This window comes from Peromyscus leucopus, unplaced genomic scaffold, assembly GCF_004664715.2.
Source record: "Peromyscus leucopus breed LL Stock unplaced genomic scaffold, UCI_PerLeu_2.1 scaffold_1313, whole genome shotgun sequence".
Classification (NCBI taxonomy): Eukaryota; Metazoa; Chordata; class Mammalia; order Rodentia; family Cricetidae; genus Peromyscus; species Peromyscus leucopus.
Window position 1 is genome coordinate 1 of NW_023504461.1, and position 16,680 is coordinate 16,680.

Sequence of the window (16,680 nt, forward strand, 5' to 3'; positions counted from 1 at the left end):
GGTATGATACTTGGAGCTAGGGTCTTCTTGGCACAAGTGTCCAAAACTGGTATATTAACTGTCTATGCAAACCTAGAATTAACGGAACTGTTACGTTGTAGGGTAGTCAGCTCCTCTCAAGGTTGATTAAACATTACCTAACATTTTACCTTGTTTTTAAACTGTTATAATTGTTCTTTGAAAAATAGCTAGAAAACAAAGCAACCATTTGGTCCTTTTTTTAGGATGCTCTAATCAGGGTCCTAATTGCTTCTGCTCTTCTGGTGTTAAGTGATGTAAGAGGAGCTCACTGGTCTAACAAGTTTATGCCATTGTTGCATACTTTATTAGATATTCTGTTGTAAATTCTATTTCACAAAGCTGTACAGTTGTGTAACCAGTTTCATCTGTGGCTTGATCTCAGAAGTGAATGTCAAGTCACTATTGCTAAAATTATCATTTTATCTCAAACAGTTCACCTACCTTTGTCTTACTGCTCCGTAGTCTATATATGAGATGCTGTTGACTGTCACTGCACACAAGTTTGGTAGAGATTTATCATGGGGTACAAAACTCTGTGCTTTGGATTCTCCTGTATTCTACTTGCTTATTATGTGTATTTACCTTTTCCAGAAAATATTGAAGAACCCTGGAAAGTGAGATTCATGGATGCTCTTATAAAAGTAACTTCACTCGTGGTAATATATTTTTTACTGGGGAATTGGGGTGACATGCTATAAGTATATTTGAAACTTCTTTTACTTCAAAGTATTTGGAAGATATTTTAGTTCTCTTTCTTTTTTGTTATGGTTGTTTGGTTGGTTTGTTCTTTTTTGGTTATGGTTTTGGAGTTCAAGACAGGGTTTCTCTGTGTAATTCTGTTTATCCTGGAACTTGCTTTGTAGATAATGGTCACCTTGAATTAAGAGATCTGTTTCCCTCTGCCTCCTGAGTGCTGGGAGGAAATACATTCACCACCACCTGGCTTACTTTATGATATGTAAACCAGATAATATTGCTGTATATTTAATCATTAATATGCTTAACTGATTGTCTACAAACAGGAAGACAGACAGTGTTTGCTAAACCACTATATATAGTGACCATATGTCAACATCAGAAAAAAAGAAATAGTATAATCTGAAAAGAATATTTGGGAATTGCTAGAAAGTTTGGAAATGATTAATGATTTCAATAATACCAAGGATCCTACAGTCTCTGAAAACTCACTCTTTTATGTCCACTAAGTTTAAAATTTTGTTGTATTTAATCATTTATCATTCTAGTGATTTTCTTTTTCAAGGTAGTTCTCAAGATTTCTGTTCACTGAAACTTTGTGTATTCTTTGTGTTATTGAGGCCTCCAAATAAATTGTGATTTGGGTACATTTGTCAATATTAAGTATGTGAGCAGTTTTCCCTATGATGGTAATGAAGCTGTCATTATAAGTTAGTACAACTAGTATATTTACAATTAGATGAAACGTGTTTTAACTGCATCTAGAAGTGATAGAGGCATTTATTCTATTTTCTCAGATCTCTTTACTACAATTTCACTGTGAAAAAGTCACTGTTATTCATATTTTAAACATGAATATGAAGAGTCAGCATAGAGGGGTTGAAGAGATGGCTCAGTGGTTAAGAGCACTGACTGCTCTTCCAGAGGACTTGTGTTCACTTCACAGCACCCACATGGCAGCTCACAACTATCTGTAACTCCAGTTCCAGGGGACACACACCAATGACAAAACACCAATGCACATAAAATAAAAATAAATACGTTTTAAAAATACAATTAAAAATTTAGCATATAAAGTTAATGCATAATTTGAGATCAGTCTAGTTTTAAAGTGTTTTATATTTGTATCAAGTGGAATACAGTCATATTTTTTAACAAAAATTCATACATTGTATTCTGATCATGATTTCCCCTCTCCCATCCAAGACACTCCTCACCTCCTCACCCATCCAATTCCACCCTTTTTTCTCTCCTTCTTTAGAAAATGAACAAACAAAAGCACAACACACACATACAATTATAAAAACACAGAATTGGAAGCCATAAATTACAAGGAAAAGACCAGTAATATAAAAAAAAATGGTCCAAAAATGCAATATTAGACAAAACAATAGAGTTCATTTTGTGCTGGCCATGGGCTTACCCTCATGGGTGGTTTATATAGATAGTGAGACCCCGCTGGAGAACACTAATTTTTGCATTGCAAGCAGGGAATGGTTGGAGATAGCTTCTTGGTTAGAGATAGGAGAGGAGCCCCTCTCTACTTCCCCCTCTCAGCACTGGGACCCCATCTGGTTTGAACCTGTGTAGGCCCTGTGCATGCTTCCACAGTCTCTGAGTTCCCATGTGTCAGTTCTGTTGTGTATGGAAGTCACTGGTTCCTTGGCGTCATCTATTTCCTCTGCCTCTTACAATCTTTAACCTCCTCTTCCACATAGCTCCCTGAGCCTTGAGAGAAAGGGTTTGATGAAGACATCACATTCAAGAATGAATATAGCAAAGTCTCTCACTTTCTGCACATTGTCCAGTTGTGGGTCTCTGTATTTCTTCCCATTTTTTTATTTATTATTATTTATTTTACAATACTATTCAGTTCTACATAATAGCCACAGATTCCCTTGTTCTCTCCCTTCCAACCCTCCTCCCCATCCCCCCAGCACACCTCCCATTCCCACCTCCTCCAGATCAAGGTCTCCCCCCGAGGACTGGGATCGACCTGATAGACTCAGTCCAGGGTATTTCTTCCCATTTACCACAGGAAGAAGCTTCTCTGATGATGGCTGAGCAAGACACTGATCTATGTGTATAACAGAATTTCATTAGGAGTCATTTATTATCCTTTAGCAAGTCAATAGCATTTGGTTTTCCCCTAGGCCCATTACCTATCCAATGTCAAGCATGGGTTCCATCTCATACAGTAGGCCTTAAATCCAGTCAGAGGGTGGTTGGTTACTTTTACAATATTGTACAACTATTGCACAAGGATATCATGCAGGCAGATGCTGTGGATATCGCTCTGTATGCTATGAATGTGTTGCTACGATTGGTTAATAAATAAAATTCTGATTGGCCAGTAGCCAGGCAGGAAGTATATTATAAGTGGGATAAGCAGGGAAGAGAATTCTGGGAACAGGAAGGCTGAGTAAGAAGTCACCAGCCTGACACAGAGGAAGCAAGATGTAAAAGTACCGGTAAGCCACAAGCCACATGGCAACCTAAAGATTAATAGAAATGGATTAATTTAAGATATAAGAACTAAATAGCAAGAAGCCTGCCACGGCCATACAATTTATAAGTAATATAAGTCTCTTTGTGTTTACTTGTGTCTGAGAGGCTGCAGGCCTGAGCAGGACTGGAGAAAACTCCAGCTACAGGCAGGTCACCATTGAAAATCACAGGTTTTGTAGCTGGCTTGGTCTTTACTTCTTTCACCTGGTAGTATGCAGAGTTCCTTCCAGTGCCATGAACAATAGTCAGTAGGGGAGAGCGCTCTAGTGAGGCAACAGCTCGACTTCTTTGTATTGACCAAGATATGTAGGTGATATCTTTTTAACTCAGCTTCCCATTACTCCAATATAACCTTTATGGTAAAACAGAAGCCTCAGAGATATTCAAGAAGATTGGTGTATAAGAATAGATAATAAAAATAATTCACTTTCTGATGTGATTTGTGGTGATAATTCACTTCCAATTTTCTTTGTTTTTGTTTAAAGGCTTAAGATAAACTTTCCAAGTAGGTTTCAATAAAGATAATTTGTGATTAACTCTGACTTTTTAACAAAGAAATGTCTATCACTTTGAGCAGCTGATTCATCAAATACTTGAATGGAGAGATAGTAGCTCGCTAAAGTAACCTAAAGCATTGTTTCCCAGCAGAGATATTCATACCTACTAAGCTTATAAAGACAATACGTATCTACAACATTTTCTTCCAAGACACAAATATATAAATAGTTTGAGGACTAGAGAGGAATGGCTGTTTTATTAATTCTTTTTCTTTTTAATTTATTCTTCTCTCATACAAAACTTTCCAGCCCAACTGTACTGTCTCCTCCACTCACTCTTCCCAGTCTTCCCTACCTCGCCTCTTTCCCAGATCCACTCTTCCTCTGGTTCCCTTTAGAAATTAGCCTGCCTCCCAGGGATATCAACAGAACATAGCATAACAAGATGCCATAAGACAAATCCTCATATCAAGGCTGGACAAGGTAAGCTAGGAGGAAATAATCCCAAGAGCAGGAAAAAGGATACCCCATCTCTTACTGTTATGAGTCCCACAAAAACTCTAAGCTAAATAACCAAAGCATGGAGAACCTAGTGCAGGCTGATGCCAGCACTGTGATTCTTGCTTCAATCTCCATAGGTCCCTATGAGTCCTGCTTGGTTGATTCTGTAGGCTGTTTTCTCCTGGTATCCTCAACCCCTCTAACTCCTGCAATCATTCCTCCCCTTCTTCTGAAGGGTTCTATAAGCTTCACACCTGTTTTGCTGGGGGTTTCTGCTCTGCTACCATCAGCTGTCAGAGGAAGCCTCTCTGATGATGACTGGGCTAGGCACCAATCTATGAGCAAAGCAGAATATCATTAGGAATCATTTCATTAATTTTTTTGTTAGTTGTGTTTGGTTCTACCCTATTTCTCTGAGCTATCAAGTTCCTGACCATCTAGGCAGTTTTGAGCCTGGGCTTCTTTTAATGGCTTGGATCTAAAGTTAGACCAGTCATTGGTTGGCAGCTCCCACAAGCTAAGAGTCACCATTGCCCCAGCACTCTTTCAGGCAGGACAGGTTTTAGGTTGAGAGTTTTGTGGCTTGGTTGGTTTCCCAGTCCCACCACTGGAAGCCTGTCTGGTTATAGAAAACAGATAGCTCAGAGAAAGAGGGTATAACCAAACACAACTGACAAAAAAAATAAGAAAAAAGAAAAAGAAATGATTCCTAATGATACTCTGCTTTACTCATAGGTGTTTATCAGCTGTAGAATTTTGGGGATTGTTTATGTATACTATCATATCATCTGCAAATAATGATACTTTGATCTCTTCCTTTCCAATTTATATCCCTTAGATTTCCTTCAGCTGTCTGATGATTTAGTTAGAATTTCAAATACTATATTGAATTGATATGGAGAGAGTGGACAGCCATGTCTTGTTTCTGATTTTTTGTGGAATTACTTTGAGTTTCTCTCCATTTAATTTGATGTTGACTATAGACTTGCTGTAAATTACCTTTATTATGTTGACTTATGTCCCTTTTATCCCTATTCTTTTCTAGAATTTTACCATACTGCAGTGCTAGATTTTGTCCAAACCTTTTTCAGCATCAAATGAGATGATCATGTTTCTTTTTTTTCCATTCAGTTTGTGTATGTGGTGGATTACATTGACTGATTTCCTTATGTTGAACCATCCCTGCATCTCTGGGATGAAGCCTACTTGATCATGGTGGATGATCTTTTTGATGTGATCTTGGATTGTGTTTTTTTTTTTTTTCTTTTTTGGTTTTTTTGGTTTTTCAAGACATGGTTTCTCTGTGTAGCTTGTGCCTTTTCCTGGAACTCACTTGGTAGCCCAGGCTGGCCTCGAACTCACAGAGATCCACCTGGCTCTGCCTCCCAAGTGCTGGGATTAAAGGGGTGTGCCACCACTGCACTGCTTGGATTGTGTTTTTGAGTATTTTGTTCAGTATTTCCATCTATATTCATAAGGGAAACTGGTCTGTAATTCTCATTCTTTGTTGTATCTTTGTGTGGTTTACCTATCAGGGTAACTATAGCCTCATAAACTAAATTTGGCAGTATTCCTCCTGTTTCTATTTTGTGTAATAATTTGAGGAACATTGGCTTTAACTCTTCTTTGAAAGTCTGGTAGAATTCTGCCCTGAAACCATCTGGCCCTGGGCACTTTTCTTAGTAGATGTTCTTATTGCATGTTTCTATATATGCATATTTATTTTTAAGTTAAGAGCTTTATAGTATTAAAAAAAGTCTTGAAGGTGACAAAACCACAGTGTTGATTCCATCAACAGCACCTGTCACTCCTCAACGAAAATTGTTTATACAATTGCCATTTTGATCTTCTATTTGTTACATTCTTCTAGAATTTAGCATTTTTCTTACTTTTATTTTTTTGATCTATAATGTGTCATCTAATTATACAAAGAAGATGATATGTACCACTAACTGACCTAGATACATGGCACTTCACCTTGTTCTTCCAGTTACTATATGTGTAACAATGGTTAGCCACAGGAGCTCCTGGAGTCATTATTCTCACCATTAATGTAGATGGGTATAATATCTGTGTTGATTTATAACCTTACCATCATGAGGCAGAAACAGTAGTATATACTCTGGAATATTCTAGTCACATAAAAATATAACAATGATTTAACTGAAATTGGTCAGTAATGTCTTAAATGATTTATCAAAAATACTAAAGAGAGCCTGTCTTCAATGGTATAAATAAAAATTCTTTTTCCTTCAAGTCATCTTTAAAAAAAGAAAAGATACTATTTTATATCTGAAAAGGGGAAACATGAATTATGATATATATAGGAAATGAATGACATTTTAAAATATTAGACTAAACTAGAGATGATGGAGACAGGATAGTGGGTAAAACGTTTGCTGAGCAAGGGTTCGGGTCTGCCCTCAGGTCTCCAGAACCCACAGTCTGCTGGATATGGTAACGCACATCTCCTACAGTGGGAGGGGAGGTGAGGACAGGAGAATCAAGGAAGCTGCTGGGTCAGAAAGATTGGCATATACAGCTGGAGCAACTGAACCTGTCTTTAACAAGTTCAAAAGATAAGGACCAACACCCAAGTTTATACCTGACTTCCACAAGCACACATGGCCATCATGTTTACACACACACACACACACACACACACACACACACACATCATTTTATAACACTAAATTGAATGACCAACAAAATAAAATAAAATATTGGAACATACCTGAAATTCCACTTTTCAGATAATTTTATTTTCAATAAAATTACAGTTAAGAATAAATTATTTCAGATGATGGTGGTGCATGCCTTTAATCCCAGTACTCAGGAGGCAGAGGCAGGTGGATATCTTTGAGTTTGAGGCCAGCCTGGTCTCTAGAGTGAGTTCCAGGATAGCCAGGGCTACACGGAGAAACACTGTCTGAAAAAAAAAAAAAAACAAAAACAAAAACAAAAACGAACTAAATATATATATATATATATATATATATATATATATATATAAAATTTTGGTGGCAATAAGACTACTATTACTTCCAAACACAGCATGTTTTGTTTATATATATATATATATATATATATATATATATATATATATATAAATTTTATTTATTTGTACTTTATTTATTTGTACTTGTTTAAGTACTCCATGCTTTTCCTGTTTCATAGTTCTTTGAGAATTTTAGACAATGATGTTTGACCATATTTAGAAGTCAATTTAACAGAGTGGCAGTAGTAGGTTCTCTCATGTGGCCTATGACCTGTCTATCCACAGGTTCTTGACCGAACAATTAATGTGAGAAATCCATGGATGTCTGGGAAGAAGACTTATTTATTAAGGAATAAAATGGGGATCACACTCACGAATGTAGAACAAGTAAACGCCATTGCTGATCTAGCTGTTGTTCTACCTAAAGGCAATGGGGACCAACCACAAGATACTCTCCACTGCTTGATCCAGCTCCAACCACTCAAGAGAGCTCAATACCTCACACTCCACAGCATCTTTATCGCAGTGCTCCAAAAAAAACCAAAAAAAAAAAAAAAAAAAAAAAAAAAAAAGAGAGAGTTCAAACCTCTCCTCCTCAGCTCTTATGCAGTGACTTACACAGAAAAGACCACGCCTAGGGCTTGTTACTCCCAAGCCATTGGCTGAATGGATTGATTTCCCACAATACTTCCCCTTTTTTGTCTAAATAAGAAAGTTCTAATCCTAATACAAAACTATATACAACAGGAACAATTATCAAGTATTGTTCAGAAGAAACAAAAGATAATAACATAAACAAAAATGGAAATACAACGTACAAGAAAAACATCAAGCAAGAACACAGTCTAAATGTCTAGACCATAGATAATTGACAAATTACAGCGATTGCTCCAAAAGCTGTCCTATCCTGAGTCTAAGTCTTGGACCTAATATGCCCTTAGCTAAGATATGAGAGGATTATAGCTGTAACTATCTAGTCTTCAACCTCATCTAAGACCTAAGGAGGAAAATTATATTACCTGAGTAAGCAAGAAGTGCAAGCGAGAAACTTCCGAAAAACTGCAAGAAGTCTCAGAAACAGATGGCTGCCTGGACAGTCACCCAATGTTTCTCTGCAACGTGGGGGCATTCAGTTTTGGCTATAGGACTAGAATATCTGACAGACCATTTTCAGAAGCAGGAAAATTTGAAAGCCTGTTCTACCCTGGTTTGGTAAGGTTTAATAGTAGCTTTTCCTTGTGTTCTGCTTGTCTGGAGTGGAAAGCATGCTTACTATCAGCAGCCAAGGCAAGGACAGTTCTTTGCCCAACAGGCCAGTTTTGTCAAGATGAACACAAACTCCATATGGAGTGTCTTTGATGCCCATCATCTTTTTGGAAGTAGATGAGTGCTGCCAGGAGCAGTTGTATTTCACGTTAACAGAATTCTAAGTTATTAAAACATTTAAATACCATATCCTCTAGTTCTTTGAAGTATTTTAAGATTACCTATTTTTGTGGGATATATCTCTGCACACCTAGGAAATCTAACTAACAGGACTATAAGTTTGACAGACATGGGTGACTATAAACCTGTAATTCTTATCAACCTATAGAGCTTAAAGCTAAAGCTTCACAGTATAAAAATAAACAATATTTAAAAAGATGTACAGCATAAGGACAATGACCTTGAAATTGTGACAATATACAAAAATATCTTAATCATAAGTAGAAATGTATAGTGCAATATGACAAAAATATCTTTAATTTGCATTTGCATCAATATACAAGAATATTTTAAACAGAAGTAGGAACATATATACAATATGACAAATATAATTTTGAATTAGTATCAATACACAAATTATCTTAGATAGGAATCGAAAAATAATTTTAGATTTATATCAATATACAAGAATCCATACTAATGCAAATTATCTAAAGCTGATAGTTGCTAAATTAGTTTACAAGTAGATATAATAATCTGCCTTATCCTATCCTATCTATCCCTCTGTTTTCTATTCCAAATGAGATTCTTGAATCTAACTTTATTGTTCCTCTCCCAACAACTTATAACCAATCCCTCACAGATGACAATTATGCATAACCTTGAGTACAACAAAAAACTGTTGGGAGAGGGGGTATCTTAGAATTGATACCTGCTGTCAATGGGGTAATGGTATCTTTATGAGACACTGTAGAAAACTAAAACAATGGTTAAATCTCTTGAGGGCTAACTGTAACATTTGTAGCCCATCTCAGAGCAATGGGTAATGCTTATCTGAACTTCTGGCTAGATCGGTGTAAGAAGGTAAATCATCTCAGCTAGCCACCTTGGAATTGTCTTGAGTAGTTAGTAGTCCAAAGCCAATCTTTGAGTGGTGTTTATAGGCTCAATGGCATTATTATGACCAGGTATGGTTGTTGTTGTGGGGCCCCATCATCTTTTTGGAGACTTCAGAGATCACTGTTAGGAAAATGTATTATTTGTGGTGGAAAACTTAAACATTATTAATATCAAATCAGAAAGTTTAAATTGTAAGACAGGATTATATCTAAAGAAAGGTTTTTAACGAGTCAAAAATAAGTATGAGGTGAAGGAGATTGTGACAACAAGGGTGTAACTAGTGTCTTCCTGCCTTGCCCACAGTCAGGACAAATCTTTGTCACCCGCCAGTCCCACAGCCACTCAGACCCAACCAAGTAAACACAGAGACTTATATTGCTTACAAATTGTATGGCTGTGGCAGGCTTCTTGCTAACTGTTCTTGTATCTTAAATTAATCCATTTCCATGAATCTATACCTTGCCATGTGGCTCATGGCTTACCGACATCTTCACATGCTACTTGTCCTGGTGGCGGCTGGCAGTGACTCCTTCCGCCTTCCTGTTCTTTCTTTCCTCCTCTCTGTTAGTCCCACCTATACTTCCTGCCTAGCCACTGGCCAATCAGTGTTTTATTTATTGATCAATCAGAGCAATTTGACATACAGACCATCCTACAGCACAAGGGTCCTTAGATTTTGGTTTTCTTTTGTCCCACAACAGATTCTATTATTAGACAGAAACTCTGAATTTTTCTTTTAACAGCATGCTTGGATATAGAGAAGTAGAAAGCCACACTCCAACTTCAAAGCCAGCTTTAATTTTTAATGGAGTCAGGACTACAAATTTTTAGAGAAGTAAAGCAATTTTAATTTTTTAGGTCTTGTAAAGGTAGGAGAGAATATTGCTACCATTAGGTCAAATTTTTCTTTGCTTGGTAATTTTTTTTTGGAAAGTTTTCCCTTCCTCTTTAGATGTCTAGATGTCCAAGGTCTTTTGACTTCTTGAAAATGGGTATTTCTATTTTCCTGTAAAGACAAAAACAAACCCCTGCATCAATGCTTATTTGGTGAGTTTTTCTTTTGACTTGTAGAATTTTCACATCAATGGATGAACTATCACTTTTACTTATTAACAGGTCTCTCCTGTACAAATCAAATCTTTATTAATTTTGATGGTATCCATAGCTTTTCTTCTCCTATGGAAACAAAAGTGAACTCCCTTCCCCAATGTAATCCATATCCTGCTTTCCAGTCTGAGGTCAACACATCTTTAAAGTACACAGGCTAATATAGTTTTTGTAGGTTTTTTTCTATTGTCTAATGTCTCTCCACTGTCCTTCCTCATTAGCATTTAGAAAATTTAAAGTTAATAAGGCATTATCCAATCTATCTCTTGGGTCATTTATCACCCTTTTCTGTTTATTAAGCATATCTTTTAGAGTTCAATTAGATCTTTCTACAACCACTTGTCTTGTACTATAGTATGCAAAAAACTATTTCATTTTACTAGAGACAAGCTGGAGCATTGTCAGTCTTAATTTGTACAGTTATTCTCATGATGGTCATGACTTCTAAAAGGTGTGTAATTACAGAATCATCCTTTTCATAACTCATTGCAGATGCCATTGAAATCCTGAAAACATATCTATTGTATGGTGCACATATTTTAATTTTCCAAATTCTGAAAAATGAGATGTATTCATTGGCCAAATTTCATTTCTTTTTATACCTTTAGGGTTATTTCCTGCAGGTGGTGGAATTTGATTATACAAGGAACAAGTAGAACTTCTTTTTTTTTTTTTAACAATTTCCCTGGCTTGTGCCTTCCATTGATATCTCTTAACAGACTGAGAATTATTATAAATAAGCACCATGAAGGCAAAATTTTTCCATATCCTTTTCTTGTAGAGGTATAATGAAAAAAACAGTCTTTTAAGTCAATAACTATAATAGGCCATCCTTTGGGTAACAGAGACGGCAAGGGCATTCCAGGCTGTAAAGAGCCCATTGGCTGAATTACTTTATTTATGACTCTCAGATCTGTCAGAATTCTCCATTTTCCAGATTGCTTTTTAATAACAAATACAGAAGAATTCCAAAGGCTGGTGGATTCTTCAAAATGTTGAGCATTTAGCTGCTCCTGAACTAGCCATTCTAATAATGCCTGTAGTTTCTGTGATGTAGGCCATTGCCCAACCCAGACAGGTTTGTCAGTTAACTATTTTAAAGGTAGAGTTGTTGGTACCTCTGAGAGATAAATAGCTGTTGTGCCCTGATTTTGTACAGCCTAAATGGTCAGTGATTGATTTTTATAATGTCTTATAATATTACTCCCAGAAATATGTTTGTTTATGGCCCATTTCTGAGATGAGAGGAATATTAATCTAGGTATTCCATTGCTGTAATAAATTATGACCCCATAGATTCACTGCTACATTAGCTACATATTACCTCAGTTTTCTTGTTTGTCTTCTGGCCCTATACATTCAACCCACCTTGTGCTTTGTTTTACCTGAGAGAGGGTTCTAATCCTCAAGAACTGAACATCTACCTCCTCAAGAGGTCAATTTGGATGCCATGATTCTGGTATAATTACAGCCACATCTTTCCCTGTGTCCAATAGACCTTCAATTACAATGTCATTCATACATACCCTAAGCTTTGTTTGGTCTTTGATCACTTATAGATGTCTGCAAAAATATTAATTTTATGGTTTCTCCTGGAACTTTTGATTCATCTTCCAAAGCTGTTCTATCATCCAGAGCAGTATGGTATTTTACAATAGCCATTGAGAAGTTTCCTTCACAGTGACTGGGGATGACTGGACCATGTCTGACATGTGGTCCTACAAGAGTCTCCCAAGGTGTGTCAGGATGGTTAAAAAGTTGCCTTCTTTGTCTCTTATTTATCTTCATTCACTGGTCCAATGTTGGCCTTTGCCACATCTTCCACATAATTTAGAAGGTTGGGGCCTTCTATTTAGGTCATCCCTAGAAAAACATTGTTTATAGGAATGTCCTGTCTGCAGTTTCTTCTTAGATGGCCTGATTTACCACAGTTAAAACATTTGACTTTTTGATGTTTGAAAAATCACCTCTCCTATCCAGGATTCATCACTATAGTTATGAGACTCAATATTGACTATGTGTTGGATTCATTCTTCTATGGGTGCTGATCTGACTTTTCAAGACCCAAATATCTTTTTGCATTCTAAATTAGTGTTTTCAAAAGCCAAAGATTCAACTAGTACTCATCTAACTTCTGAATCTGATATGATTCTATTACAGCTGTAGTCAATCTTTGCAAAAAGTCAGTGAAGAGTTCTTTTGAGCCTTGTATAATTTTAATGAATGGGTCAGTTCTTTTTCCTGACTCTTGAATCCTATCCCAAGCATTTAAGGCTGTAGTACAGCATAGGGACAAGGTGTGTTCACCAAATGTAGCCTGATTATTTACATTAGCATAACAGCCTTCACCAAGTATTTGATCTTGAAAAATCTCAAAACTTCTAATCTTACCTTGCTATTCAAGGGCTTTAGCTTCTTCTCTCAAACAGCTTTTCCATTGTAACTGAGGACCATATTCTAATACTGCTGAATTCCAGTCATTTGGGGTGATTCTGTTCCAAGAGGATCACATATTCAACATCTGCCTCACATGTGCTGAATGCATACCATAGGAAACTACTGCTTCCTTAATTTTTAAATATTTTTAAATCTTTCATATGTATAGATTCCCATTTGCAGCCAGCATATTATTTGGGATAATTGTTATTTGCTTACCTTACAAACAGTAACAGGATAAGTCATGGCAGGTGTGCTAACTAGCTAGGCAGCTCATTTCTAACTATATAAGATAAAAGTGAGGTTGACTCCCCTCTAACTTCTTTCATTTATGTATGAAAGCTCTTTTTAATCAGTTTTAATAAGTTCTTCTAAGGCTTGGAATCTATTAGTAGTTGCCTTTTGTAGGGTCCGAACCTCCTGAACAGCAAGTGCTTCCAAAACCTTCATTAAATCAATCAGTTACTTGTTCTTGTTATTCATATATAATTCTAAAGCTTCTATCTTATCTACCAAGGTTGTGTTGTCTTCCTTAGTGACTATCTGTATGGCTTGCAAATTACTTTCCAAAGCTTGTGTTCTTCCTGACAATTTCTCATAACCATTCTCCGTGGTCTGTGTAAATACCTCTAAAGTTTCTTCTTATCTGTCAAGGCTATCTTGTCTTCCTTAGTGACTATCTATATGTCTTGCAAATTACTTTCCAAAGTTAGTGTATTTTCTGCCAATTTCTCATAACCATTTTGTAAAGAATGTATAATTTTAGTCAATTTCTCATCTTTGGCACTGTTATCAAACCATTTCTTAAGGATAAAATGTTAATTGTCAGACTAATAGAAATTATATCAAAAAATATATACATCCCACCCAGGTAGGCTGCTTATCTCTTGTAACATCCCATCTACACTAGAAATTAGCAGGTACCTAATTGCTTTTTGGTGAAATTTCCCACCATTGGCATGGAAAGGGTTTACAAATTGTAAACTATTTATTTGTTATTTATTTATTTATTTATTTATTTATTTATCAGTCTAAAATGTAAAGTTATCAAGTAATTTATCTGAGTTAACATCCTCAGGTAATTAATTGTATTAGGGGTAAAAAATCTTGATTGACCTGCAGACAGATCCAATATTAGGATGACTGGTACATGCAAAGATTTGGGGATGTAATAAAGATTTTTGGCCAGCAGGTATCACAGGTGTGGCACCAAAGAAGGTCGACTCAAGCTGACTTAGGCTCCTAGAGTTGACTGTGAATAAAAGTCCCACCCAGGCCAGCAACCTGGTAGCAGATTATTTACACTGAACAAATTTGGTTAGAGAGAGCAGCTGAGAATTCTCAGGCTCAGGCCCTGCCCCAGTGCTGGAGCAGAGCAGAACCTGTATGGGGAAGGGGGCAGGCCAAGCAAAAATGGCTGGCACAGAGCAGACTGCTGGACCACTGAACAGCTGGCCTGCTGGTGGAGCCCTGGCATAAGTAGGGCTGGCAGTGTGTGCAGAGCAGACTACTGGACTAGGTGAGCTGACCTCAGAGCACTGGCACACGCTGCTGGGAATGGGAACATGGATGCCACAGACTGCTAGGAGCAGGGCATAGTTGCTCTGTTCCAAGTCAGGAGTGGGTGTTTTAAAAACCTGAATTTGGACACTGTTAAGCTGCATAGAGTTAGGCAGCCCCAAGCAATGAAACACAGGCTTGGGGCGGGAGGATGCATGCAGCCGTGGGCATCTCTGGCAGAGTGGGAATTCCAAAAGGTAGAATTTGGGCATGCTGGTTTGCTAGGGCCCAGTCACTGAGCAGACCAGCTATGTGTGGGCTGGGGAGGGGGGGGGCAGGCTTAGAGGCTACACAGGTTAGACCACATGGATAACAGATAATTCGAGAAATCCACAGGTATCTGGGAAGAATTTATTAAGGAATAAAATGGGGATGATGATTATGAATACAAATTAAGTAAAGACTGTTGCTGATCCAGCTGCTGCTCTGCCCAAGGGCAATGGGGACCAACTGCAAGCCACTCTCTGCCACTTGATCTGGCTCTAAACACCCAAGAAAGCTCATGACTCCTCCTCCTCAGTTCTGAAGTAGTTACATATGCAGACAAGATCACACCCTAGGACTTGTTACCCCACAAGCCATTGGCAGAATGGATGGAATTCCCACACAAACAATGCTATTAGATATAAGTTTCATTTTATGTAATGCGACTAAAATCCAGAAAGAATGTGATTGGTTACCACATAATGTTCAAACCATGTTGAAAGAGTAGGTAAGTCTTGCTAGTCCAGTGGTTATTGTAGTTCATGGGGTTCACAGTTGGGTAAAATTAATAATTACTTTCCTTCTCTGGTGTATACATCGCACTTTTAAGCCCTATAAAGCCTAGCAAGTAAGGATGAAGCTTCCAGGTGAATAGCAGCTTACTATCTCCAGACATTCATTTATTATTGTTGGACAGATTTATGCATTTACCTGATGAATCCCCTGTTTTCACCCCTCTCTGTGTCTATTGGAATCCATTTTCTCAACAAGTTCCCCTCCTACTTTCATATCTTGATTCTTCTATGTGATCCAATGAGTTTAATAGAGTTTCTTCTTGAGCATTGGGAGGAGATTATTTACTATAGCAAGGGTAACTCATTAACAGCTATGGAGGAAAATGACTCCTTTTTCTTATTAAGCTATAACTATCAATTTTTTCTAAAGGGATGGGATTTTATTGACCCATCTGCCATCCATAATGAATTGTTAATGAACTCGATTTTGTGCTCGTCTGGAGCAGATAAGCATATTTAGAATTTCATGCTACCAAAATACTGTTAGGAAATAAAATTAGTCTTCTAGAGTATTATCACACTGTTTATTTGTATCATTTCATGAGGGTGTGCATTTGTTATTATTAAAAAATGTTTAATCTTTAAAATTTTGTCTTGTTTTTATAGGCCACATTATTTGAAAATGTAGGTCTTATGAAATATGAAGAACTATTTTCAACTTTAGCAACAGTTCACTTTACAAAACCAGTTTCAGATGAAAATGTTACAGTGATTGACACAAACTTTAATTACATTCCTGTTCGTCTGTACTTGCCAAGAAGGAAATCTGAAGGACAGAGACCAGCTGTAATTTTTATTCATGGTGGTGCCTTCGTCACAGGAAGCTGCAGTAAGTGTATTTCTGATGTGTGTGTTGTTTCATGTATTCATATTCAAATAAGTGATGTGGATTGACAAAGTACTTATCAATATAATGATGACTTGAGTAATATGTGCTTCTTAAGTGAGATACATTGGAATTTGTGGGCCATGGCTCACACGTATTTCATATTAGTAATTAAAGCATTATGTGGATATATGATTGTTTTATTAGAAAAACTTTACTTTTAAATAAACACACAGAGAGCCTAGACTTGAATATGTAAACAATAAACTCTGAATTCAGACTAAAATAATCTCATCAAATAAATTATATAAAACACTGACGTGAGCCAGGTACTTTAATTGTTGGATCTGAAATAATATAATCACTGCCATACTGCAGTTAACATATGTTCAAGTTGTAGATTATGATACAACAATAATATAAACA

The 16,680-nt window shown here is 36.9% G+C and overlaps 1 protein-coding gene across 1 annotated transcript; it reads left to right on the forward strand.

Moving 5' to 3' along the window:
* The first annotated feature begins 506 nt into the window (after window positions 1-506).
* LOC119087111 (arylacetamide deacetylase-like 2) lies at window positions 507-16,674 on the forward strand. The gene is made up of 2 exons (XM_037201748.1): window positions 507-677; window positions 16,035-16,674. The coding sequence occupies exons 1-2, from the start codon at window positions 540-542 to the stop codon at window positions 16,320-16,322; spliced, it is 426 nt and encodes a 141-aa protein (XP_037057643.1). The 5' UTR covers window positions 507-539; the 3' UTR covers window positions 16,323-16,674.
* Window positions 16,675-16,680: the final 6 nt, after the last annotated feature.